At 37.2% G+C, this 25,433-nt stretch overlaps 3 protein-coding genes across 3 annotated transcripts; 1 reads left to right on the top strand and 2 right to left on the bottom strand.

Annotated features, from left to right (window-relative positions):
- The first annotated feature begins 3,895 nt into the window (after positions 1–3,895).
- Positions 3,896–13,362, top strand: adgrf3a (adhesion G protein-coupled receptor F3a). Its single transcript, XM_059352537.1, has 14 exons — positions 3,896–4,105; positions 4,190–4,290; positions 4,420–4,478; positions 4,567–4,691; positions 5,912–6,130; positions 7,197–7,442; positions 7,544–7,690; positions 8,045–8,159; positions 8,423–8,501; positions 8,664–8,843; positions 9,713–11,059; positions 11,144–11,185; positions 12,169–12,204; positions 12,288–13,362. Exons 1-14 carry the CDS (start codon positions 3,922–3,924, stop codon positions 12,339–12,341), a joined length of 2,934 nt encoding a protein of 977 aa, XP_059208520.1. The 5' UTR covers positions 3,896–3,921; the 3' UTR covers positions 12,342–13,362.
- On the bottom strand, positions 13,087–15,574 carry LOC131987691 (ankyrin repeat domain-containing protein 66). The gene is made up of 3 exons (XM_059352538.1): positions 15,436–15,574; positions 13,399–13,627; positions 13,087–13,230 (listed from the first exon to the last, which is right to left on the bottom strand). The coding sequence occupies exons 1-3, from the start codon at positions 15,572–15,574 to the stop codon at positions 13,095–13,097; spliced, it is 504 nt and encodes a 167-aa protein (XP_059208521.1). The 3' UTR covers positions 13,087–13,094.
- Positions 15,575–16,857: 1,283 nt separating this feature from the next.
- Positions 16,858–25,218, bottom strand: LOC131988640 (tudor domain-containing 6). Its single transcript, XM_059353801.1, has 4 exons — positions 25,101–25,218; positions 17,403–23,182; positions 17,258–17,317; positions 16,858–17,024 (listed from the first exon to the last, which is right to left on the bottom strand). Exons 2-4 carry the CDS (start codon positions 23,155–23,157, stop codon positions 16,963–16,965), a joined length of 5,877 nt encoding a protein of 1,958 aa, XP_059209784.1. The 5' UTR covers positions 23,158–23,182; positions 25,101–25,218; the 3' UTR covers positions 16,858–16,962.
- Between the last annotated feature and the right edge of the window lie 215 nt (positions 25,219–25,433).

Below are 25,433 nucleotides of genomic sequence, written 5' to 3' on the forward strand. Positions count from 1 at the left end.
TTTTTCCGCTGCTGCATGTGGTTTTGCATGTGTCACAAGTCTGTGAAATGTCAGCTGTCTCGACTGCACTGATACAAACATCTACACACTGTAACATCGAGAAATGCCCAGTTGACCAGTTGAAAGTCCTTTAACCCAAACGGTGATTGTTTTTCTGAAATCTTTCTGACAGAAATCCCTGAGGACGAACATCTCCCAACAACTATGCAGCTGTGAAGTTTTTCTTTTGTTTTCTTTTGTAAAAAAGTATCTCCAGCTAATACAGTCAGGGAAAAAAAATATTAGACCATTGTTTTCTTCAATTTCTTGTTCATTTTAATGCCTGGTACATCTAAAGGTACATTTGTTTGGACAGATATAATGATAACAACAAAAATAGCTCATAAGAGTTTAATTTAAGAGCTGATATCTAGCCATTTTCCATTGTTTTCTTGATAATAACCAAAATCATTATCAAGAACCTGTACCTTTAGTTGTGTCAGGCATTAAAATGAACAAGAAATTGAAGAAACAAGGGTGGTCCAATATTTTTTCCATGACTGTAGATAGAATTATTCTGTTATTCTAGAACTTATCTGAAGTTTCCCAAAAATAATACATTGTGAACTTTGTCTTCTGCAAAAAAAAACTGCAGAAAACTATTACAACATAGCACAACAACATAGTAAAAATCCAGGTGGTAAAAAATGGGGGATTATATGAAACTCTAACCAAGATTGATCTGTTATATGTCATATTTCAGGGAATCTGAATTTTGTCTATTTTAAAAAAAAATCCTTTTATCCATGTCATCATATTGTTTTGTGTACTGTATTTTTAAAAAGAAAGAAAGAAGGTTTGGACTCTGAACCTTGCAAAAAAAATATTTAAAATGCTTCTGTGGCAGTTCCTGTTACAGCTGGCGCCTCCAGGAACACATTTTACCACAATGACACACACACACGCACACGCACACGCACACACACACACACACACACACACACACACACAGACTCACAAGGGTGAAAATAATAACAGCCACATGCTGTGGCTAGGAGGAAACTCATATCTTTTTTTTGAAAGTCAAATTTAAGCCACATACCTGCCCTTTTCACTTTGCATGTCTACCGGTGAACTGCCCCAGACATTGTTGACATTGATGATAAATGATGTTTAATGTTGTCTGACTTTCTTTTCATTTCCTTGTAACCTCCGTCAGTGTGCTGCTGTTGTCTGGACACAGACGGATCCTCTGACATCGTGAGACGCTGCTGTGATGGTTCACTGAAACAAACCAAAGAAAACAGGTCAGCTAATCATTTTTAAATTGATTATCTTTCATTAATATACAGTGCTTAAAAAATGTATTAGACCACCAGTTTATGCCCCAGCTGTCCTAAATTAACAGCATTAGTTATTGCCAAAATATTTTTTCGTTGTCCATGAATTCTCAAATTTACTGTTTTACAAAAAAAACTGAGAAAATAGTAAAGTACATTATTATTTCTTGATTAAGATGTCAAATTTTAGATATTTTCTTGCAGTCCTGGACAGAAAAATGAATATAAATGTGGTTATAAAAAGGTGAATTCAGTTTGTTATTTGCCAAATAAATAACAATAAAATGTTAGCTTTAAACAAGCTTTTTCTACAGAATTTCTAAAATATTTGTTTTCTCTTTTTTGTTTTTTTGGACAGGCGGTCTAATACATTTGTTAAGCACTGTACTTTTTTTTTTTTTTTTTTCACAAAACATATTACACCAAATAGCCACAATTACGGCGGAGTATTAGGGCCACATGTAGAATTCTTTTTTTATTGACTTTATTCTTGTAATTGATTAAATATTTTCGACTTTATTCTCGTTATTAATTCAATATTTATGACTTTAATCTAATCTATCTTAATTTTTTTTTTGGAAATGTGGCCCTAATACTCAGTCATACATGATTGTGCTGATTCCACAGAGCTGCAGGACTTTTATATTCTATATATTGCAGTGAAATACAAGGCCACAGTGAGTAAAATGTAAAAACACTTTGAAACGGCTTGTTGGGGTCTGGAGGGTTTCCAGTCACACAAACCTGCACACATCATGAGACAGAACAGGCGAAGAGTTCAACTGTAACAAAATGTACAAAATATTCTGTAGGGCTACACTACATCATCAGTCAATCAGGGCCAACACAACTGACTTCTTATATTATTGATTATTTGCAGGAGCAGGATGTGGACCTTTATAGTTCTATCCATCCTGGGACTAAACATCTGTCAGGTACGTCAGTATCATTCACCTCCTGACAGTCAACAAGAAAAAGCCTAAAACTAGGAGAGAGTCACCTCTGTTCAGTCATTCAATCATATTCTGAATTAAATTATTGTTGTTTAGTATTTTACAACAATCATATTCACTAACTTATGTGAAATCAGAAATTATCCGACCACATCCTTGGTATGAAAGTAAAACTGTGTTAACTGGTGTTTTTTTTCAATTTTTAAATATATATATATATATATATATATATATATATATAGCTGTGTTACAAATGTTTTTTCATGCTGAGTCTCATATACCTTTCAGGTTAATTCCCGTCAACTTGTTTGACTGAAATATTCTTGATTTGTCATTAATAATGTGTTAACTGGTGTTTTTAAAAAATATATATAGTTGTGTTATAAATATTTTTTTTCATGCTGTTTCAACTGAGTCTCACATAGCTTTCAGTTTAATTCCCATCAACTTGTTTCCTCTTTTAGAAACTTAAAGGGTTTTATGGTAGCAGACACACATAGGTTGTTTGCTTAAAAACGTTACAAATGTAGGTGAAAAAGTGAAAAGAGAAAAATATTGCACAAGTAAAAGAGTGAAAAGTGAAAAAATGTTCCAAGAGACTGCCTGATTAAATAAAGAATGGAAATAATAATAATAATAATAATACATTTAAGTATTATTTAAGTCAATTCAAAATTGCAAAATAAAATTGCAATAATTAAATGCATTTTCTCTTCTTTTGACTTTTTACAGGCAAATGGAGCAGGTAAAATATTCTTATTTTAAGTTTCAAAATGAGCTCCTTTAATATTTTTTTTCTTTAACAGATGTATGTGATGTTATGAAATGTAATGCATTCAGCTTAATGTGTGTTTGAAATGTTCCAGACAAGTCAACGCAGATGTATTATTTCAAACTAACGGTGGATGCGAGTGCAATCCCAAATGTAACCGAGCAGCTGAGAACTTTTGTGACAAACCCCAACCTGGCAGTTGACGACCTCACAATGACAACAGGTAAACATTTTTCTAATACTGCATATTCTGATTAGTTTAATCTTTTTTTAAATAGTACACTAAAAAAAAAAAAAAAAAAAATGTTGTTTTTACGGTAAAAAAAACCGGCAGCTGTAAATACGGTTTTAATATTACAGTAAAAAGATATTGACACTGTTGATTTCACGTTTAAGACTGCCATTTTATTCCATTTTTTACTGGATAAATAAAAAGTTTTTCCATCAAAAGAAACGCTGTTCTGCCATATAATTGACAAGAAAATACTTTATAAATACCGCATAAATTAAAGATTTTACCATCAAATATTACAGTATATTTGTGTTAGAGATATGGTGTTTAGTACATTTAACAGTGAGAAAAAGTATTTTTTACAAAAAATAAATGCAAAAATTACAGTGATGGCTTGTATATATATTACAGTATATATTTGTTAGACACACAGTGCCAGTGTATTTTACAGTGGAGTAATGTTTTTTTTTTTTTTTAAGAACTGTAAAAAAATACTGTTTTGGCTGATATATACATTTACGGTGTTTCATTGTTAGTGAAACTGAATTAACCCATTAATCATTTTACGGTCTTTTACTGTCATGGTTTAGCAGTTTTTCAAGGTAAAATCTACAGATATTTTTTAACAGTGTAATTAAGCCCCGAATGAACCATTATGCTTTTCTTTTCCCCCAATCAGAGTGTCAGAACACAACCGGCAGGGAGTGCCGGTGCATGCAAGGCTTCAAATGGAGCGATGAAGTTTGTCAAAAAGATAAAAAATGTTGTAACAAAGAGAAATGCACCTTCAAAAAAGACTCAACTGACATATGTGTTTCAAACAACGCAGGTACTTCAATCAATCAATCAATCAATCAATCAATCAATCAATCAATCAATCAATCAATCAATCAATCATCTTTTCCCTTCACAGTCTCTGTAAAGGGATCCCTCACTCTGAGAGGAAAGGAGTATGAAGGTTGTCTGAAGGAAGATGAGGAATATCGCAAGTGTAATAACAAACTGTTACGTCAGGTAATGCCTAATATTTATGAATAAACAGCACATTAAATTCACTAATTAGCTTTATCACATCAAGAATAATGTAATTAGTGTAGGTATTGTCATTTACAAGTGGTATACTGACGTGAGAATGCCTTGCAGATGAAAACTGTGTACAGCACTTTGACAGGATTTGACACGTTAACTATTAAAAAATACAGGTAATCGCTTTGTTCACTAAATACAATTATTTCTGTAATTTTTTATTTATTTATTTAATATGTGACTTAAATCTGTTCTTTACTGAAGTGCTGGAAGCATCATCGCAGATTTTGAAATGACCATGGCTTACAAGTTAAGCTCTGGAGATTTTGAGGAAAAAACGCTGCTCCTGGCCCGTAATGTGTCAGGATCACTTCATTTGGAGACGTCAGGTAATTATGTCTAACAAAGGTGGGATGCACCTGTTGATTTATTTATAACCTGGATTTAAATGACACGAGATAGTGATTTAATAAAAAATAAAAAAAACTTCTCAGTGACTAAAATTACATTGAAAAGTGACACGTTACTGTTATTGTATCACTGATACCAGCCACCCACACTGTTCCATATTTGTAATAAAAATGTATTACTGTAATGACTTTAATTCCTCAGAATGTTTCCTAACAGTGGCTGTAAATCAGGAGTGTGTCTAATGCTGGATTTACACCAAAAGATCGCCACAGTCCCAGACTAAAAACTGAAAGTCTTTAATTAATCTAAGAGTTTTACTGGATTCATGGCGCTCCCGTCATCTCCATCGTTAAGTTTAAGGAAGTAATCTGCACTGTTTCATATCAGTCTTTTCCTAGTCTTGGGTTTGGATCATATCAAACGTGTTTGATATTATCTCAAGTTGCAGTGAGGTAACACAATCAACAACCAATAGATGAGCAGGGGAAAGGTCCCCTGTTCGAGACCGGCCAGTAAAAAACCAGTAAAACCACTTCCACAGGAAAAAGTAACATCACAATAATGTTAGTAATCTCAGTCCTAAATAAAAATACAGTGATGTCATATATTTACGGGCACAAGCGGGATTTTGGGGGCGCTGTTTCTTATTAAAGAGAACAGTAAGGAGACCAAGTTAAAATGTATAAATAAATGTCTGGCTATACATAAATAAGTGATAAATAATCGATAATTAATGTATGATTAACTAAATGAAAGTTAATAGAGCTGAGGAATATAATTATTCAATTAAACACATTATAGTTAAATAGGATATAAATGTATACCATGAATTCATTTCTAAATGTTCCTTTCCTTTATTCTTCCTTATATCTATTTTGACTGTAAAATAGTCAACTTTTCATGTCAGAAAAACAGGGGCATTTTGTGGCGTCTTCTCCTCTTCTTTTTGTTGTTGTTTTTTGTTGTTGTTAACACAAACCACTGCAGACTAGGCTGGGACTAAAAACTCTGTCTTTAGATGTGAGCAGGTGTGAGCTGATAGTCTTCCAGGAGTCTTTTCCAGATCTTTTCAAAGTCTTCTGATGTATAGGTAGCATTAGGAGTGGTTGTGAAATCTGATTGCCCCCCAGGTGCAGCCAAAATATTCTAAAATATGGCTAACATTATTCTACACTGATTCAACTGTTATTTTCCGCAGGTGTTGTCAATTTAACGATGCCGACGCCTACTCCTGTGTGTAACTCCCACCAGCCCTACTTCATATGCACAACCTTAGAGGACCTGAAAACCGACCCGGTGTGGGAGCTGGAAAGAAACAAAGAAGTGTTTAAAATATTTAGTGGCACAGAGGCCACGTTGGAAACTGAAACAATGAGGACCACAATCAAACTCTCAAATGTATCAGCACTCTGGGAAGGTAAATTTGTTTCAGCCAGTGTATTAACATCTTCCATAATTTATTTTTAAACAACCAGAGATTGAAAGTCACCATGTACATCTACTCAAGTACTGTACTTTAAGTCAGCTGTTCTCAACCTTGGGGTCGGGACCCCAATTGGGGTCGCGAGATGATTTCTGGGGGTCGCCAAATCATTTTGGAAGTCAGCTCTGTCCCCACTGTGTTAAAGTGTTCATGTGTTAATGTGTTAATGTGTTTTAGTCTTTTTGGTCATTTAATGTCTTTTTTTTTTTTTTTTGATCATTTTGTGTGGTTTTTTTTGTCATTTTGTGTCTTTTTTGGTAATTTTGATAATTTTCTGGTCAATTTGTGTCTTTTTTGGTAATTTTGTTTCCTTTTTTTGGTCATTTTGTGTCTTTTTTTTAGTCATTTTATGTCTTTTTTGGTAATTTTGTTTCTTTTTGGGGTCATTTTGTGTCTTTTTTTGTCATTTTGTGTCTTTTTTTGGTCATTTTGTTTCTTTTTTGGGTGATCTGAACTGTGCGTGTGAGATTCTGTTCAGTGAGCGGGGGTCGTGGACAACATGGATGTTAAATTGGGGGTTGCGACTCAAAAAGGTTGAGAACTACTGCTTTAAGTAATAATACATTTAAAAATAATGCCTGTTAAAGACAATTGACCTATGCCTAAGCCCCGCCCCCTCCACTCACTCGGACAAACTGTCAGTCTGAAACCACACTGTAGAAAGAAACATCCAATAAAAAGTACTTACTGTCAATAACAGTAATCCGCTGCAAATTATTTTACAGATATTTTATTTAAATAAATGGATGATATAGTAAATATCTGTGTTTAAAAATATACATATCTGTGGAATAACTTGAGCTTTGTTTTTTGTAATATATTAAACTCTTTTTCTCTGGTGAAATAAACAGAGCACTTAGCAGCTAATAAGCCAGATATTTCCCTCAGGAGTTGGTGGAGAGCTAAAATGGATATTTGATATCTGATATGTAAAAAGAAAATTAATAATAGCAATGTGTTCTCACCACTTGTTTGTCTTATCCCTTTTTTCTTTTCTTAGGAAACTACACGTGTGCCTATAACCAAAAGATAAACACTAGCACCATATCTCACAAAGCCAGCGCCCCACTAGACATTTCCCTCTTGCCAAACATTGAGATCACCACAGTTCCAGCATTTCCGCACTGCCCAGACAGTGTATCATATCTGAATGTAAGAATCAATTGTGAGATAGAAAAAAACGGTGAAGATTATACCGTGACATGGAACGGCAAAAACTTCTTAAGCGGATTAACACCTAATGCTGGTAAGTAAGACACTCTTGTGTTCATTTTGTCTGCCCAGCGATTTAAATGAATCATTGTGCAAAATGAAAACATGTGACATGCACATTTGATCCTTTTTCAGAACCAGCTGAAAATGGACCAAGACTTGTTTTTTCAGCTGATGCAATTGTTAGCTGTGATAAAAAGGTGAAGCCATATGCAACATGCACTTTTAGTAACAGGTGCAATGAAACACGGAGAGCTTCAACTGACGTCCTCATCATATTTGGTATGTTTTAGTGTTCGTAAATATTGTCAGAAATCAATGGCTTTGTCCAACATCCCAATCATATTTGCTGGCAATATTTATTTTTTTTGCTTTGTGTTCAAATTGTGAATTGTATGCACTATATAATCACCCTCAAATAATCCCACAATTGAATGAAATATATCATGTCTATTGCATCTACTTTACATACTTTTAGCAGCTTCCTAGCCAAGCCAAAAGCTATCTTCAATGAACTGAACTAGCTCAGTTGTTTACCTAAATATGAAAATGTAATTATCAGGAGAAGTCTGGAAGAGTACAAGGTATGACTTTACAGATGATAAAACAAGTCTTAACTTTTCTTCTTCGAAACAGAAAATGATCCGTTCTGCCCAGCTGACTATGATTGGAAAAACACCAAAGCCGGAGAGACTGCAGTGTTAAAATGCAGAAATGAGGCTGGACGGAGGACAAGGGAATGCAAACTTAGGTAGGGCTTCAACTATTTGTTATTCTGATTAGCAAGAAATTGTCTTTTCTAAATATTTCATTCATTGTTTAGTCAATATATTTTCTATAAATGTTGAAAAGTGCCTGTCACAATTTCATGTTCAGTCAAGGTCCAAAAATATATTCAGGTTACCAGGACAAAAGACAGAAGAAAACTTGCAAAAACCTTTTATGATTAACTGATAATCTATTTGTTGACGATTCATGTTATATTGATCTAACTAATCATATCCATTGTTTCAGTGGTACACAGGCCAAATGGGAGCCAGAGATTTCAGAGTGTGTGAACAAAAAAGTTAACAATGTGCTGGAAAGTGCAAACGTAAGCTTGTGTTTCATACTTAAGGTTAAAAAATTAGATCTGCACCCTAAAACAAATTTTAACGTTAGCCATGGCTTCTTGAAGAACAAATCTTTGGCGGTATTTGATGATTACATTTCCACCCAAACATTCATCAACCATAAACTACCACTGTGTTTACAGATTGTTGACATTGGACTTGGCTCATTAGATGAAAATGCTGCAAATGTGTTTTCCCTCCTTGAGAACGTCACTGAAAGCTCAGAGACCATCAACACTTTTCCCAACATGAATACATCTGTTCAAGTACTCTCAAGTTTGAGTCAAAGAATAAAAAGCATAAATAATGACACAGCAGTAAATGTAAGTATTACAGAATATTTTATCTTTATTGAATATTATTATTGAGCTCAACCAATATGGAAGCAAAAGAGGAAAATACTTGATTTTTTAAAAATTAAAGTTGTAGCCCTTAAGGTTTTCATGAAACCAGAGTTCAGTTCAGGATATTGAATGAATAAAGTAATATCCTCTCCATTGTAGTTTTCATTGTTGGTGGCAGAGTCCACCTTTCCTCTGCTGGATTCATATGGCCTCCACAAATTCACAGAGAAAGAGCCATGCATTTAATCCAGCATCATTTTATGTAATTGATAACTACCACAGTGTTTATTGTTCACTGGCTTTACACTATTCCTGGAAAGGGAACTGGATTTTTCAACCTGGGCCCTATTTATTTTCCCATTTTTTTGTTTAACTAATTGGGACAACAACTTTTCAAATCCAGTTTTGAGTGCGAGTCAGCTGGGGAAAATGGCCTGCAAGGGCAATTGTGCACTGTAAATGTAATCATGGAAAGCACCATACAGAGAAATAGAGACATTTTTCTTTACCCTAAACTTGATCAGGTCTGTTTAGTATCGGCAACTTTTATCGGTGTCCCTGTATTTCTGACAGAGCAGCTGCTAATTTCTGTAGTATTAAATCTTGTTACCACCAGACCGGGAAAAAAAAATCGTCAAATCAACCTGAACTGAAGTTTTAAGGGTTAAATCTTTAAGCTGCTTATTTTGTGTCGATATTAAGTATAAATATAGTCAAAAAAAGATGTTTTTCGATGTTTCCATGTAACCCTACAAATATATTTTCATAACTAATAGAATCAGGAGAAGCTTTTTCTTACTTTGAGCCATGTTGTACTTCAACTGAAATGAAAACTTCTTGGTTTTCAGGACTTTCTGGAATCATCCAGTAATTTGCTGGAAAGCTCTCTAAGCAAATCATGGACAACGAGGAATAACGCAAGCAATATCTCATTGGCTCAGAGATACCTGACTTCTGTTGAGCGATTGGTTCAGATGACAAATATAAAAGGTCTCGCAAAAAAGAAAAATCTAGAGGTAACCTCATCCAACTGCACATCATCCACATGTAAAAACAAGGTGTTCGATGTCACTGTTGGTCTTTCTGGTCTGGACCCTGGCAACATAAAAACAGCTGCGTTCCATGGACTGGAGAAGTATTTGCCCAATAATGATGTAGATTTCGAGCCTAACAGCATCGTAGTGACAACAGTAGCGAACAACACTGAAGGGACAAAACGGTCCAGCGATTCAGTTGAGGTTACAATCAACTTTAAATTGAACCAGCCGAGACGTCGCCACCATAATATGAAGTGTGTCTCATGGGACAACGCAGCTGGAGGTTGGACACCAGACAATTGTAAATGGGGAGGGGCTTTTAAACAGGATCAATGCATTTGCAAGAAGTTGTCCTCATTTGCCATTCTCATGTCAAGGTACCCAGAGGACATTGACGGGATCGTTGAGGTGTCCTACGTAGGACTGTGTTTATCAGTCTTATCACTCGTTGCCAGCATTGTGATAGAACTCATCGTCTGGACCACTGTGGTTAAGACCAATAGTCTATATCTACGCCATACCGCCCACATTAACATTTCTCTCTGTTTGCTAATTGCAGATTGCTTCTTTTTAGCATCTTCTAATCCAGGTGATATGACAATAACGTGGTGTAAGACTTCTGCGGTGTTGAAGCATTACTGTTACCTGTCCATGTTCTTTTGGATGTTGTGTCTGAGCAGCATACTTCTTCATCAAACATGTTTTCAATTCCATCAGGTTGGCAAGAAAGCCTACCTGAGGTTGTCACTCCTCATTGGCTACGTGTGTCCTCTTCTGATTGTTGTCGTCACGTTTCTTTGCAATAATAGTGGTGCTGAGGGAATGTACTACTCCAAAGACACCTGCTGGCTAGTTTATGTTGGATTAATGGAAGGCTCCATCCATACATTTGTCTTGCCAGTCGGTATAATTGTCATCTTCAACATCTTCTCCATGGTGGTGGTAATCATGAAGCTATTGGATCATCCAAAGAACCCAGGCTTATCTGATGATAAAGAAAAACAGGCTGCCAAAACTGTATTGAGGTCAGTTATTCTTCTGACCCCAATCTTCGGTGTGACTTGGATTTTTGGGTTTGCTTTAATGCTTCTAGACCTCACGATGGGAACATTGGCTATTGTAGTCAATTACGCCTTTACCGTGCTGAACGCATTCCAGGTACGGACTATATGATCTATGAGTAAATATCTGGACCAGTTAAAGTATTTATTGCTCAGTAACCTCTTGTTGTTTCATTTGCAGGGTTTGTTCATTTTGTTAGCCACATGCCTGGGCGAAAAAACGGTAAGGTAGTTTTACTTCTTAAGAAATGTTAACCTAAATCATAATGTGTCTTTCATTTCTTTGTTGTTTGGTAGCGTAACATTGGTAGGGACCTTGCAGAAAATTGAATTAACAGGAAGGTAATCCAGGCACTCCAAAATATATATAAAAAAGATCAAACGAGGAATGAAATATTTAAAAAAAACTTTATTGTGATGGCTAAATCAATTTTTAAAAATGACATTTTGACCACAATAGACAAATTCTACAGTCGTCAAAACATGTTAGCTGTTTTATGAATTTAGTCATTATAATATTTTTCACTTTATTTTTGAATGCCTGATAACCTTCCTGGTTATCCTGCTTTCATGCCCATTTTCCAACACATTTCTGGTTGATTGAACATACAGAGCAACCAATCATCTCTTTCTCCAAGCAGAAAATATTTTATTTTAAATTACTATTCTGCAATTATGTAAACCAAACTTCAGTAGCTTCAATGCAGCCACATTTTTAGTAACCTAGATGACTTTAGCAGCTAGGCTTGAGGAACATTGGGGATAAAAACAAAAACTTAAAAGATAACTTAACGGGAGTGTTTCACTGAATTCTTTGGTTCATCATTTCAAGTCTGTTGAACCTATGGCTAGAAATGATCGAAAATCCTTGTCAGTATATCGCCAAATTGATCTTGATAACAAGAAAATCCAAACAAATTATGAATGATTGCACATTTGAAAATGGTAGCTGTCATTTGCTGTTGTTGTTCTCAGTAAAGTTTTCTGGAATCAGTCATTTTACTAATTTGAGAGTTAGTGTAAGGCATTCACAATTCCAGTAATCAAATGTGAAAATGTCAAACTATTCCTGAAAAGATATGTGAACTTGAGTTGAATAGTTAAACCCTTTAGACTTTTCACAGAAGTTAATGTGAGTTTAGAAATGTTATAAACCACAAACAAAACAGTATAGCGTCATTAAATATGTTTTAATCCAATTTTCAGACCCGTGAAGCACTGAAGAAGCGTCTAAGGAAAAATGTAAGTATGCTACAACAAGATTTACTCATTGTTAAATACCACAATAATATTTATTTTACACATCCTGCTCCTCTGCTCTACAGGCTCCAGCATCGAGTACTGACAGCACCGTGAAGTTAGACAATTGGAAGAAGTGAGAATCATCTTAAATGTGTGCACTCTTAAATCAAACATATTTTTGCTTAAAACTGCCGATAAAAGCTTCTGGAGCAACATTAGTGCCCATTTGATGATTTTGTTGTTTATTTTTATGTTTAACCTGTGATACAAGTCAACAACACAATGTTGTAATGTAACAGTTATGTGTGTTTTGACGTGTGTTTTTATATTTACTTTCCCTGTTCTTTTATATTAAATTACATATTAATGGCAAATCGGGTTTGAGCAATACTGTATATTTTATGTTTTTCATTCATATGTCGTGGCAATTTTAACAACTGCACTAAGTTAATGGGTGAGCTGGCCAAACACAAAGCACTCAATACTCTGTTCAGCAAGTTTTATTAGCACATTCTCATTCCATACACCGCACAATTCCGAATGGCTATTTTACACTACAAAAAAGTCCCGTACACCTCTCGACTTATGACTGTTGCACTTTTCAGCATTGGCTTTTCAGCAAGACTCAATGCGGCCCTATCTTCCTGCCCTACTCATCACATCAGGACAGACCCCACTGATCTACATGTTCCCCTCAATCATGGTGTTATCAGAGTTAAGGCCCTAGTGAGTTGCCACAAGGCCTTGTGTCTTGAATATCAAGTAGGTCGCAGCTTACTTCTTGTACCACCATGACAGGAAGTACCAAATTTCCTTCACACATATTAAAGCACTAAAACACCGTGAAAACATGCCTTACACGCACTTTGTTGTGTTAATGTGAGTTAAGCCTACGTCTGAATGTTGCTAAAGGTCCCGTTTTCTTCATTTTCCTTGCCCTGTTCCGCCCACTCCTCGTCCGTGTCATCCATTGAAATCCCTTTCTGGGCTGCCATCTTGCGGTAGGACTGGCACTCAATTTCTGCTCTGCAACATACAGAAACATGGGAATTAACTTTTTAAACTTGTAATGTTATCATGTAAGGTTATTGAGTTGTGTTTTTGAAGAAAAAGCTTTGTATACAGAAACAAAATTTGATTAAATAAAGTATGACAGAAGTGTGAAAACAAGGAGGTGATTCAGAACTTTTATACTTTTTTAGGAATCGAACACAGTCATGGTGTCCATATATTTCGGCTATCCGCACTGGTTTGTCTCCGCAGCAGTCCTCTTTGTCTATAGGGGCATGGAGGGAGTGCAGCAGCCGGAGCACGGCCAGCCGGCCTGTCTCTGCAGCAGAGTGGGCAGGAGTCCATCCATGCTCTGTCCTCAGACACGGCCTGGCTCCATGCTCAATGAGGATCCTGACTGTTTCTGTATGTCCTGTGGAAAAGGCATCATTGCACATGCATCTTTTAAAAGCGAGTTGGTTAAAAAACAAAATCGTATCTATTTTAGTTTAACTGATAAATAATCAATAAAAAAGGTCACTACACATTAAACGAACAATCGCATACCCAAATGTGAGAGGTTATTAGGTGAAAGAGTTAATCATCTTATTAATTAGTTGACCAGCAGACAATGTATTGGCAACAAACGTGATAACCAATTCATTCATTCATCAAGTCATTCATCAATCAAAAACACCAGTCATTTCAAATTGTTGCTTTTCTTTGTTTTACAGCTTTGAGTTTTGCCCTTTGTGCTGGTCAGACAATTTTTTTTTCCAAGTGAACAATTATTTAAACCTCTGAAGTTCAGGAGATTTTGGTTCAAATTTGTCAACTTCTTATGCATTTATTTCTGTCTCCGTTTAGCATCTTCCAGTCTGTCCTTACATCACATGCATGGCTCCTTTTTCTCAACACAAACTTGGCTATCAGTCAGATTTTTCATTTTAATTTAATTAACAAAGTATAAAGCTGCCAGGAAACGAAAATACAAACAAAAGACACAGGTGTCTATGGAAATGTACCATTTAAAAAAACAACAACATTTATACACACAAAACAGCAGAAAAATAATAAATCATAAAACTACAAAACAGTCTATTTGCATGTTAATTAAAAAAATAGTATGATAGTATAATTTGACATATTAATCAAAAAATAAAGTGCTTGGGTTTTTTTGTACAGCAGTAAATTTGAAAATTCATGGATGACAATAACAATTATATTGTGGCATTAAAAATATAATTTCAGTTAATGAGCTTCTACATACTGGTGTATTAACATCACAGAAACATAAAAAATGATTTTGGTAATTACTAATGCTATTAATTTAGGACAGCTGTGGCATAAACCGGTAGTCTCTAATACATTTGTTAAGCACTTTATATAATAATCTGAGTGTGTCCATTCTGCATCAAGAGTACTTTTACTTTTGATACTTTCAGTACATTTTGAAGCTGATATTTTTGTACTTTTACAAAAAGTAAAAGTAAAAGTTAATTTTTCAGGAATTTAACTTGTAGTGGAGTAATTTCACACTATGGTATTAGTAGGCCTACTTATACTTAAGCTGAATAGGTTTTTCCACCACTGGAAGTTGCACAGGTACATTATTTGACGAAAAACAGCTTATGCTTCAGAAGATGTAAAATAAAGTCCCAGAGGAGGGGATTATTTGCCACTCTCCACTTTGAGAGTTTAACCCTCTGGAGTCCATCTATTTATTAAAAATACACGTTTTATGTACAGTAATAACTTTATTCATATATGATATGTAGACAAGCTGAGAAAGCCAGTTGAAAGTACAATCACAGGAGCTTTCACAGTGTGCCATTTAGACCATTTTTAAAATGTGAATTTTCTTTCTACAATGAAAATTACTATTTTTTAATTTACATGCAAATAGACTGTTTTATAGGTTTTTATTTTTAGTTTTATTGTGTGTAATGTGTGTAAATGGTAAAAATTTGTATTTGTATGTGTGTTTTCGGTTCCTGGCAGCTTAATACTTTAATTAAAATAAAATGAAAAATCTGACTGATAGCCAAGTTTGTGTGGAGAAAAAGGAGCCAGAGACAGAAATGAATGCATAAGAAGTTGACAAATTTGAACCAAAATCTCCTGGACTTCAGTGGTTTAATGGACACACACTCACTGTGACCGTTACCAGTATGGCGACAGGTGTAAACTATTGATATTTAATACACCTTTTTTCGGAGAAAGACCCGATGCACCAACTACCTTTAGCTGCTGCCCAGTGAAGAGGCGTCTTGTAGCTCCAGTCGATGTCTCTCTGGTTGGGATTGCATTCATTTTGCTTCAGAATCTCTTCAACTTGATCGAAATCCCCCGCTGCTGCTGCCTGGTGCAACTCTGTCATTTCGTTACTACTGTTGCCTGGCAACAGCTGATAGACACAAGATGGCGCCAACTGCTAACGTAGGGCCGGATTCACGATAGTGTTCTTAAGATAAAACTTAAGAAAATTCTTAAGAAAAAAAAAGATGTTCCTAAGACTGTTCTTAAATGCTATTCACCATTTTTTCTTAAGAATTGTCGTATGTCTTAGGAAGTTTTCTCACTTAGGAAGTTCTTAGATTTTTAATTTAAGATCACTAGATCATTAATTAAGTAACAACTGCCCCAGTGATTTATTAAGAATACTTTGTAGTGTAATCTAGGAACAGACCTACATGTCACACAGACTGAAAGGACATTTCAATTATATGCCAACTGCCAAAATATTACATTTGTCAACAAATTAGTCTAGTGTTATTAAAGAAATCAAATGTCATATACATTTGTTCAAGTAAATACATATCAAGACTAACCTTTTCACTGCAGCCGTTTTAAGACTGGTGAGGGCTTCTCTTAAAAGGTGTGAAGAAATTTGAGAAGAAATCTAAGAACTTTGTTTTCAAGAATCTCATTTGTTCTCAAGTTCTATCTTAGGAAAGAACTTAAGAACAAAGTTAAGAAAAAAGTGGCACTTAAGAAACAATTTTTTTCTTAAGAATGCTTTGTGAATCCGGCGCCTGAGCTTGTTGCCCCCACAGTTTCCCTCTGATATCTGGCATAAACTGAGCCCTGCACACAGTAAATGCTGCCACCTGCTGCAGATAAGGGATGAAGTGTGTCAAGCAACATGACACTTTGAAGGGAAGAGACTTGGGTGCGATCATGTGAGGCATTCATTCATAATCCCATTTTGTGTGTTCCTATGTTCCCGGTGGCATTTTGTTCTTCATTGTGCACTGCTTTCAAACTTTCATCACAAGCCACAAATGAAAAGTAGTTCATGCATGTGGTTCACTATAAACCCTCTGACCCAAAATCCAACTAACTTTCCATAAACCTCCTCTTTTGAAGGTTCAATTTTAAGGACTTGTTGCTCTAACAACAGTTACAGATATACATTTTAGATTTAAAGAACCAAAAACAAAATCCGGATTTGTGTCATATTATCATTCTGATACGGATAATTTAGTTAAGCACATTGAAAGAACGGAGCCTGATTTCAAAAGAGGACACTTGTCTCTTTCCAGAAATCATTTCCCGGTTACTCAAGATAATCCACAGACCAAGACAAGTTTTGCATTGCTAATACGGCCAGCGAAAAGGCTAATTTAAACCCATTTAAAAACATTAGACATCCTTCATGTAAGTATAGTATGTTTATTGACACAAATTAACCACAAGACATGCTTCGCTTCATTTAGTTAGTAAAATTACAGTTTGTAAAATTTCTAACATGACAAATGTGTATTTTCAGCTCACAAAAGTCAAGCCTGCTTTGTCACAACATGGCCATTCATCCAGAAGGTCCAGAGCTGAAACAAACACAAAGGTGAGATCACACTGAAAATATTACATTTAAATGTGCTTTCATGTCAAAATATTAATTAATCAATCAGTCATTTGTTCATTTTCAACTATAGGAGAACCCTAGTCTGGAAACCGGTCAAATCATATTGTATTTGCTCTGGCAGATGTGACCAACCCTTATGACATGTATTAAGTTTCCCTTGTAGAGGACAAACTGGATAAGAAAAGCAAGTCTTACCGTTCATTTGGTGTTTTTTTGATGACTTCAAACTCCAACACTCCACATTATCCTGGTCCACTAAAGGTGAGAAATGGGGTGGCATTAAATAAAATATATGACATTTGAAGGTTTCAGGAATGTATAGCCAGTACTGTCTACTAACCTGATACCAAACTTTCTGCCAATGTATCATCTGTGTCCAGTCCTTTCCAGTGTTTCTCCATCAGTGTTTTAACCACCACTTCATCACACTCAATTTCAACCGCATACTGAGGAACTGCCATCTCTGAATGATACTCTATGTTGAAAACCGTCACTCTAAGTGGTTTGTCGACCAGGACATTGTAAAAGTCGTCGTAGACTTCATCATCCCAGGAGCCCCTGGACTTATCAAATCCATTCAAAGAACACAAAAAGGCCTGAGGAGCCTTCTCCAGCAGACTCTGAGGCAGTGGTCTCACGTTCCTGATGTCAACGTCAGACTCATTTCCATAATCAATAAAGAAGACATCGAATGCATTGTCAACTCTTCGAATTACTTGAGCTCGATACCACTGGTTGTCACTGGAAAACAGAGCAAGGCATGGACTGCCGGGACCGAGAGTCTCTGGGAACATCATGTCATGTTCTGCCTGTCCTGCTTCCTGAGCAAGTCTTGTCACTTTGCTGAGCTCCTCTGTGTTGGCATACTGACACCAGAAGAAATGAGGTTCCACAATACATGAAGCATATACTGCCTCCTTTTTATTTTTGGAGATGCATGGCTCCTTGTACATGCAAGTGTTCCCATTTTCTTTGGAAACAGTGAGGTTGGTCATGTTGGACTTGGTTTGATTATCTTGGACAAAGGTTTTTGTTTCAGGGTGTTCAAACGAAGCACGTTCCTTGGCAACTGGTTTCCAGTATTTCTGCATGGCTGCATTTACAACCACTCCATCACACTCAATTTCCACTGCATACTGAGGAACTGCTCTTTCTGAATGGTTATCTGTGTTGAGCACCGTCACTGTGAGTGGTTCATCAACCAGAAGATTGTAGAAGTCATCATAAACTTGGTCATTCCAGGAGCCCCTGGACTTATCAAATCCATTCAAGGAGCACATAAAGGCCTGAGGAGCCTTCTCCAGCAGACTCACAGGCATAGATCTCACATTCTTGATGTCAACGTCAGACTCATTTCCATAGTCAATAAACAGGACATCAAATATATCGTCAACTCTTCGAATCACTTGAGCTCGATACCACTGGTTGTCACTGGAAAACAGAGCAAGGCATGGACTGCCGGGACCGAGAGTCTCTGGGAACATCATGTCATGTTCTGTCTGCCCTGCCTCCTGAGCGAGTCTTGTCACTTTGCTGAGTTCCTCTGTATTGGCATACTGACACCAGAAGAAATGAGGTTCCACAATGCAAGAAGCATATACCTCCTCCTTTTTATTTTTTGAGAAGCATGGCTCCTTGTACATGTAGGCATCAACAATTTCTTTGGAATCAGTGAGGTTGGTCATGTTGGACTGGATTTGACCATCTTGGGGGAAAGTTTCTGTTTGAGAGGGTTCAACTGGAACATGTTCTTTGGCAATGGATTTCCAGTACTTCTGCATTGCTGCATTTACAACCACTCCCTCACACTCAATTTCCACTGCATACTGAGGAACTGCACTTTCTGAATGTTCCTCTGTGTTGAGCACTGTCACAGTGAGTGGTTTATCAACCAGAAGATTATAGTACTCTTCGTAGACTTCATCATTCCAGGAGCCCCTGGATTTATCAAATCCATTCAAAGAGCACAAAAAAGCCTGAGGAGCCTTCTCCAAAAGACTCTGAGGCAGTGATTTCACACTCTTGATGTCAATGTCAGCCTCATTTCCATAATCAATAAACAGGACATCGAATATATCGTCAACTCTTTGAATTACTTGAGCTCGATACCACTGGTGGTCACTGGAAAACAGAGCAAGGCATGGACTGCCGGGACCGAGAGTCTCTGGGAACATCATGTCATGTTCTGCCTGCCCTGCCTCCTGAGCAAGTCTTGTCACTTTGCTGAGCTCCTCTGTGTTGGCATACTGACACCAGAAGAAATGAGGTTCCACAATGCAAGAAGCATATACCGCCACCTTTTTGTTTTTGGAGATGCATGGCTCCTTGTACATGCAAGTGTTCCCATTTTCTTTGGAAACAGTGAGGTTGGTCATGTTGGACTGGATTTGACCATCAAGGAGGAGGGTTTCTGTTTGAGAGGCTTCAACTGGAACATTTTCTTTGGCAGTTGATTTCCAGTATTTCTGCATTGCTGCATTCACAACCATTCCCTCACACTCAATTTCGACTGCATACTGAGGAACTGGACCTTCTGAATGATCCTCTGTGTTGAGCATCGTCACTGTGAGTGGTTTATCAACCAGAAGACTGTGGAATGAATCATACGCATCGTCATCCCATGAACCCTCTGACTCATCAAATCCATTCAAAAAACACAAAAATGCCTGAGGAGTCTTTTCCAGTAGACTCTGAGGCAGTGATCTTACATTCTTGATGGGAACATTAGACTCATTTCCGTAGTCGATAAACAAAACATTGAATGCATCGTCAACTCTGCGAGTAACTTGGGCTCGATACCACTGATTGTCACTGGAAAACAGAGCAAGGCATGGACTGCCAGGACCAAGAGTCTTGGGGAACATCATGTCATAATGTGCCTGTCCTGCTTCTTGAGCAAGCACTGAGACCATGTTCAGGTCTTTGGTGTTAATGTACTGACACCAGAAATGATGTGGTCCAACAATGCAGGATGTGTATACCTCTTCTGTCTTGTTTTGCAAAATGTTTGGCCACTTGTACATGTAGATTCCCTCAGGGCAAGAAGGAAGGGAAAGTTGTGTAACTTCTGAGTCATTGTGGCCCCCTTCTATTTCTTTGTCAGTAACAATGACATCCAAAGCTGGTTTTCTTCCTTCATCCAATATCTTTTCATGTTCAGTCTCTGGTGCAGATACATTAGTTATGGTTTGTGAACTCCACTCATCTCCTGCACATGTTTCATTCTTTCTGTGGACTTTACTTTGTTCTCTCATGTTTGTTAATACTGATTTATTGACAAGCTCTTGTGTTAAACAGTCCTCATTTGACACACTGGCATGTTCTGAGCTGTTGGGAAGCTGCTGGTCAGTCTGCTGAATGAGACTATTCTTCCCTTGTTTTATCATCTTCGATATTTTCTCTCTGACTTTTATATTTACATTCAGAGATCCTTCAAACAGTTCAACAATTAGCTTCCCATTTGCCTCTTTTGCTACCACTGAAATGGTGAAACCTTGGCCAACAGCATGGTCTGCAAACCACTGATTAACTTCCTGTGGCACTTTTGCAGGGACATCAAACAGTCCAAGTGGAACAGCCTGCACAGGGATAGACTTGGCCATATTTGCTCCAGTGGGAAAGGGGCGAATATCAGATTCGTTGACTGCAAGCGTTTCACCGAAGTCGACAAAGTGCACTTTAAGTTTTGGAGACATTTCTTCTACTTGACCTCTGTACCACTGATTATCAGTGTACCTCGCTAAGCAAATGCTCTTAAGTCCAATTTGGTGATCTGTGCACTCTGGCTGGCAAAGCCATTGTTTTATATTTTCCATTACTTTGTCAAACAAACAAGAATTCCTGTCCAGTTGGCAGTAGAAGTGATTGACATTTTCTGAAGAGGTTACCCACATCTTTTCTTTTCCACCAACCTCAATATTATGTGTGGAGTAACTGTATGCATCTGATGGGACTTGTTCAGGAATTTGAATGCAAGCTTCAGGCTGTGCACATGTCTGAGTCAGAAGCTCACTGTCAGATGGTGTTTCAATGTCTACCATGTTCAACGGCAGACCGTCTTCATCAGATGTTACAGCTTTAACAATGCACTTCAACCCACTGTTTGACAAAGCACCTAAATCCACAAATTTCTGAAACTCTGCATCATCAGTCTGAGTGTTGGTGGTGGGATTACTGGAAATATTCCGATTGAAAAAGCAACACTGAAAAGCCTGCGCATTTAGCCGCAAAAAAGATGGATCAATGGGGCGCACGTCTCGTAGAGCCACCGTTCGAGTTTGACCATAGTCTATAAATCTCACATCTACAACAGGAGAGTGGTGACTTGCCATGATCTTTGCTCTGTACCACATGTCATTGTCTGGATTTCGGGCGACGCAGATCGACTCAACAAGCGGCTGAGGGTGTGCAGATGCATAGTGGTTTTGCAGGTCTTGCATCAGGAGTCTAAGACAGTCACCATTTTCTACTTTTTGACACCAGAACTTCTGTAGACTTTCTATGAAAGATACTTTGACAATGACACTACCCCCAACAGAAACCTCATCATCAAAAGCATTTTGTGCCTCAGAGGGGAAATCTGTGGAAAGATGCCCATTGATCTGTATGAGAGGGACTGGATGGTCTTCACTCTCTTTGCTAGGAGTATCATCCGTTTCAGAGGTGGATACATCATCCGTCCTGCCATTGACTGCCAGGTTCTTGGTGCTTATCAAAGTTTCCTCTTCTAAACCATTGACATTTACTATGATTTTGCTCTGTAAATCCACACAACGTTCATCTCCAAGTGGACCAAGCACTGATGAGGGAATGGCTTCATTATTGACAACTGAAACTTGTTCAGTCTTGGAGGGTGAAAAGGGTCCTGCCTTCTCGATAAAACATGTGTTTATGCATGCAGCATTTTCTGCATAGAGAGCGACAGTATAGACATCTTGAAGTATATTGTGGTGGTTAAACTTTGCCACGATTGTCTGGTTCAGGAGCAGTGATTTCAGGTAATCAGTCTGGTCTGTGGTCCACCCTTTGCCATTATCTTTTAAACCTTCAAGAGAACAGCGATACGTGACAACTGGCATTCTCAGAAATTTTCCATGCAAAGGTCTGATGTCTCCAACTGGGACCAGTTCAATTTTTCCTTCATCGACATGCAAGACTTGTACAGTGGCATCGCTAGTAGTCAAGGTTTGCTTTAGTAAGGAGCGATTCCATCTGCCATTCATCCCTTTAGCAGCACATGGATCCCCGTAGTTCAAAGGTGGCATCTCTCCCAAATCTGAGTTCTCTTCATAGTGTTGCTGGATCTGTTCTGATAATATCTTCACGGCCTTAGAAAATATCAGGAGTTTGCAAAAAATGTTATATGGATTAGTTACCTCTGTCACATGAACAGTTTCGAAAGTTTCCGTTAACAGTTCTGGGTAAAAATATTGGTCATGCTTCTCAAGTTGGCAACCAACATTCAGATTCTGTTCGGGCGTTATGCGATCGGCCTCAAGACATTTCTGTACAAGGCATTTGAACTCATCTACTGGCAACTTCTTTGCAACTCCAAACTTACACATGTGCTTGGAAACAACTGGGATGTCAAGGACGATGATCCTGTCGGGCATCAGCACATGCTGAACCAGTCCCTTAAACGTCTTGCCAGGCAGCGACTCCAAAAACTTTGTAGCTTTTTCAGGCCAGTTATTCTCAAGAGAGACAATGTTTGCAAGTATGCATGATTCAGTTTCAGGAGGAAGAAGAAAACTGTCGCTCTGGCCCCATGCTAAAGCTTCTCTGGTGGCGGTATGGGGCTGTCCTTGGTCAATTAGAAAAACATTGCAAGTTCCACTTTGCGTTGATACAATCCGAGCTCTGTGCCAGCTGTCAGTGATGCAAACCAGGCAGAGATCCCCTGCTTTTCCTTCTGATCCATAGGACTTCCTTTCAGATGTCTGAATTTCCTCTCTCATCTCCTCATAAACATGCTTCCTCCCATCATCAATGTTAACTAATAATTCCACAAGACCACAAGAGGAGTTCAGGTTTACCCTTGTGATGAGAACAGGTACCTCTGATCCTGGCGTTGGAAGGCCAGGAATTGAACACATGGTGAAGATCAGAGGTCAAATACACCTGCAAAATAGAAAACAAATGTACAGATGTTGAATAAAAACAGGCTTTATAACCATTATTGTCACTGATCAATCATTTCCAAGACAGTTAACTTAATATCTGAACACTAAACCCCAGAGTTCTGACTTAAATGCCTCTCCCCTGGAAATATATATTTTTTAAAAGCATCTTTAGAATGTGGAAAAAAATTTGACTGTAGGTGATGAAAGCTGGCGCCACATACTGCCTCCAGATCAGCCAATAGCAAAAGTCTATTGCTAAAGCCGGGTTTCAACCAGTAGAGGGCAGTCGACATGAACAATTATATTACTTTCAACTAAAATGTCAAGATTTGGACCTGAATCAATCATCAACACAACTAGATACAAATATTTATTGTTTTTCATCTTAAAAAGGTGATTTGCCAGTTTAGTTACTCTTTATTCAGCTTGAATGTGTATTTAATTGCTTCATATCAATATAGCTGCCACATAATGTTTAATAATTTCACAAGAGATGTACTAATGTCAAAATAAAAAAAGATGGTACCTAGAAGCTGAACATCTGCTTATTTGAAACAAGAAAAAACACACTCAAAGCTAGATGTACCTAATGAATTGAAAACCATGTGTAAATCAGGACTATAAATTCTGCTTCTGCAAATAATGGGATAATATTTTAAGATAACTATCTGTCTTTCAGTTCTGGTTGGAAAGGATGTTGTTGTACTTATTTTAATGCAGTTTTTTCTTCATAAGCCGGTGACAATCTTCGTTATTTGAATCCAATCACTCCAATTACAAAAGATGGATAGAATTCAACTTATTTTGACGCACTAACTGTACAAAGAAGCCCGATAGTCACAGTGAGATTGATGGTACATCAGTTACAAACTAACAATGCATCCAATGGGAGAAGGAAACACATCATGAATCATGTGAACACACATTAAACACAGGAAAACGCTTCAACATGAGCCAAACATTATGAGATTCACTAAAAAAAATTGGCGTTTGGTGCCATCCACTGTCCATCTGCTGAACAAGACAACATTTTGACCACTGTAGTCTGCCAGTGGATGAGAAATGGTTTCTATTGGTGCTTGTTCTCTTTGTTTCTGCCTGCTGTAGTGCATTGTGGATGAATCAGAAACAGTTCAGTGAGACGACTCTTTTGTTTAAATATTATGGCTTTATTTTCATTAAATTAAGACTTAATTCTCCAAATACTTAGTTAAAATATTACAACTTTTGTGTCAAAATACCAAAGAACACATTTAGGATATGTTTTGAATTTGCAGAAAGTTTTAAACAGGAGCAGAAAACACAGTTTAACCATTGGAGGCCAGGGCTTTATAAGTTTATTGAAATGAATTAATTTATCATTCATGCACATTTAACTTCCCCAAACAAAAGACACAAATCAGGAGGGAATAGCAAATCATGCCTTTGTGTGTGTTTACTCAAGAGGAAAACTGAATTGAGACACATATGCGAATACATATTTGAAGCAAAAACAGAATGCCAAAGAGGATCACTGAAATATATTTAATTATATTTTGAGTTGTCACTTGGTGCTTGAAATGTGTGTTTTCTCACATAAATAGAGACGTGTATATTTTAAAGAAAGGGGCAGAAATTAGTGCAGAAAAAGTCACCAAAAATGCAGAAAATTAAATGTTTGACTCCCAAATTCACCTAAACATTTCTAAAAAAAAAAACCCAAAAAAACCGTTTGCAGCACGTCTGGTGTCATTAGTGCTGCAGCTGCCAATCAGCTCCACATGCAAAATCTGGTAATAAATGAACATCCCACCATCTGCACACATGTTTTACCTCACTTTTCAAGGTGTGTTACAGATCTACATTTTCTTCTTCAGCTCTGATTAATCTAAAGCTACTTTCACAGTTTGCATTTAAAACTAAATAAATGTTCTCACCGTGTTTGGTGCAGAAGACTCATTATTGGGTTTCTGTGTCGGTAGGAGCGGGGGCGTGAACTGGCCTGAACTTTTCTGCGTCTTCTCTTCTTCTCTTTTTTTATTGAAGAATCACAAACCAGCTATAAGCTCCATACCGCCACCTGCTGTGTCGGAGTGTGGAGATTGGGCATTACAGCGACTATCCCAGGGGGTTTATGTTTTTTTAATTTAAACTCTATGGTGTCTTGAGCTATTTTGTCCATTTTTACATCCCTTTTATGTCTTTTCGTGTCTTTGTAAGTCATTTTGTGTCTTTTTTGGTCATTTGTGTCTTTTTTGATCATTTTGTGT

The sequence above is a fragment of the Centropristis striata genome, chromosome 16, assembly GCF_030273125.1.
Source record: "Centropristis striata isolate RG_2023a ecotype Rhode Island chromosome 16, C.striata_1.0, whole genome shotgun sequence".
In the NCBI taxonomy this organism is placed as follows: domain Eukaryota; kingdom Metazoa; phylum Chordata; class Actinopteri; order Perciformes; family Serranidae; genus Centropristis; species Centropristis striata.

What these genes read in the sequence shown, in the direction of transcription:
- LOC131988640 (XM_059353801.1), bottom strand. Translation starts at nt 23,157, where the DNA reads ATGTGTTCAATTCCTGGCCTTCCAACGCCAGGATCAGAGGTACCTGTT. An exon ending in GGCAGAAAGTTTGGTATCAG is followed by an intron (nt 17,318 to 17,402) that starts GTTAGTAGACAG and finishes TCTCACCTTTAG; the next exon opens with TGGACCAGGATAATGTGGAG. An exon ending in AAAAAAACACCAAATGAACG is followed by an intron (nt 17,025 to 17,257) that starts GTAAGACTTGCT and finishes TGTTTGTTTCAG; the next exon opens with CTCTGGACCTTCTGGATGAA.
- LOC131987691 (XM_059352538.1), bottom strand. Translation starts at nt 15,574, where the DNA reads ATGACAGAGTTGCACCAGGCAGCAGCAGCGGGGGATTTCGATCAAGTT. An exon ending in TCACTGGGCAGCAGCTAAAG is followed by an intron (nt 13,628 to 15,435) that starts GTAGTTGGTGCA and finishes CCTTTTCCACAG; the next exon opens with GACATACAGAAACAGTCAGG. An exon ending in TGTGTTCGATTCCTAAAAAA is followed by an intron (nt 13,231 to 13,398) that starts GTATAAAAGTTC and finishes TGTATGTTGCAG; the next exon opens with AGCAGAAATTGAGTGCCAGT.
- adgrf3a (XM_059352537.1), top strand. Translation starts at nt 3,922, where the DNA reads ATGAACCATTATGCTTTTCTTTTCCCCCAATCAGAGTGTCAGAACACA. An exon ending in ACTTCATTTGGAGACGTCAG is followed by an intron (nt 4,692 to 5,911) that starts GTAATTATGTCT and finishes TATTTTCCGCAG; the next exon opens with GTGTTGTCAATTTAACGATG. An exon ending in CATGCCTGGGCGAAAAAACG is followed by an intron (nt 11,186 to 12,168) that starts GTAAGGTAGTTT and finishes TCCAATTTTCAG; the next exon opens with ACCCGTGAAGCACTGAAGAA.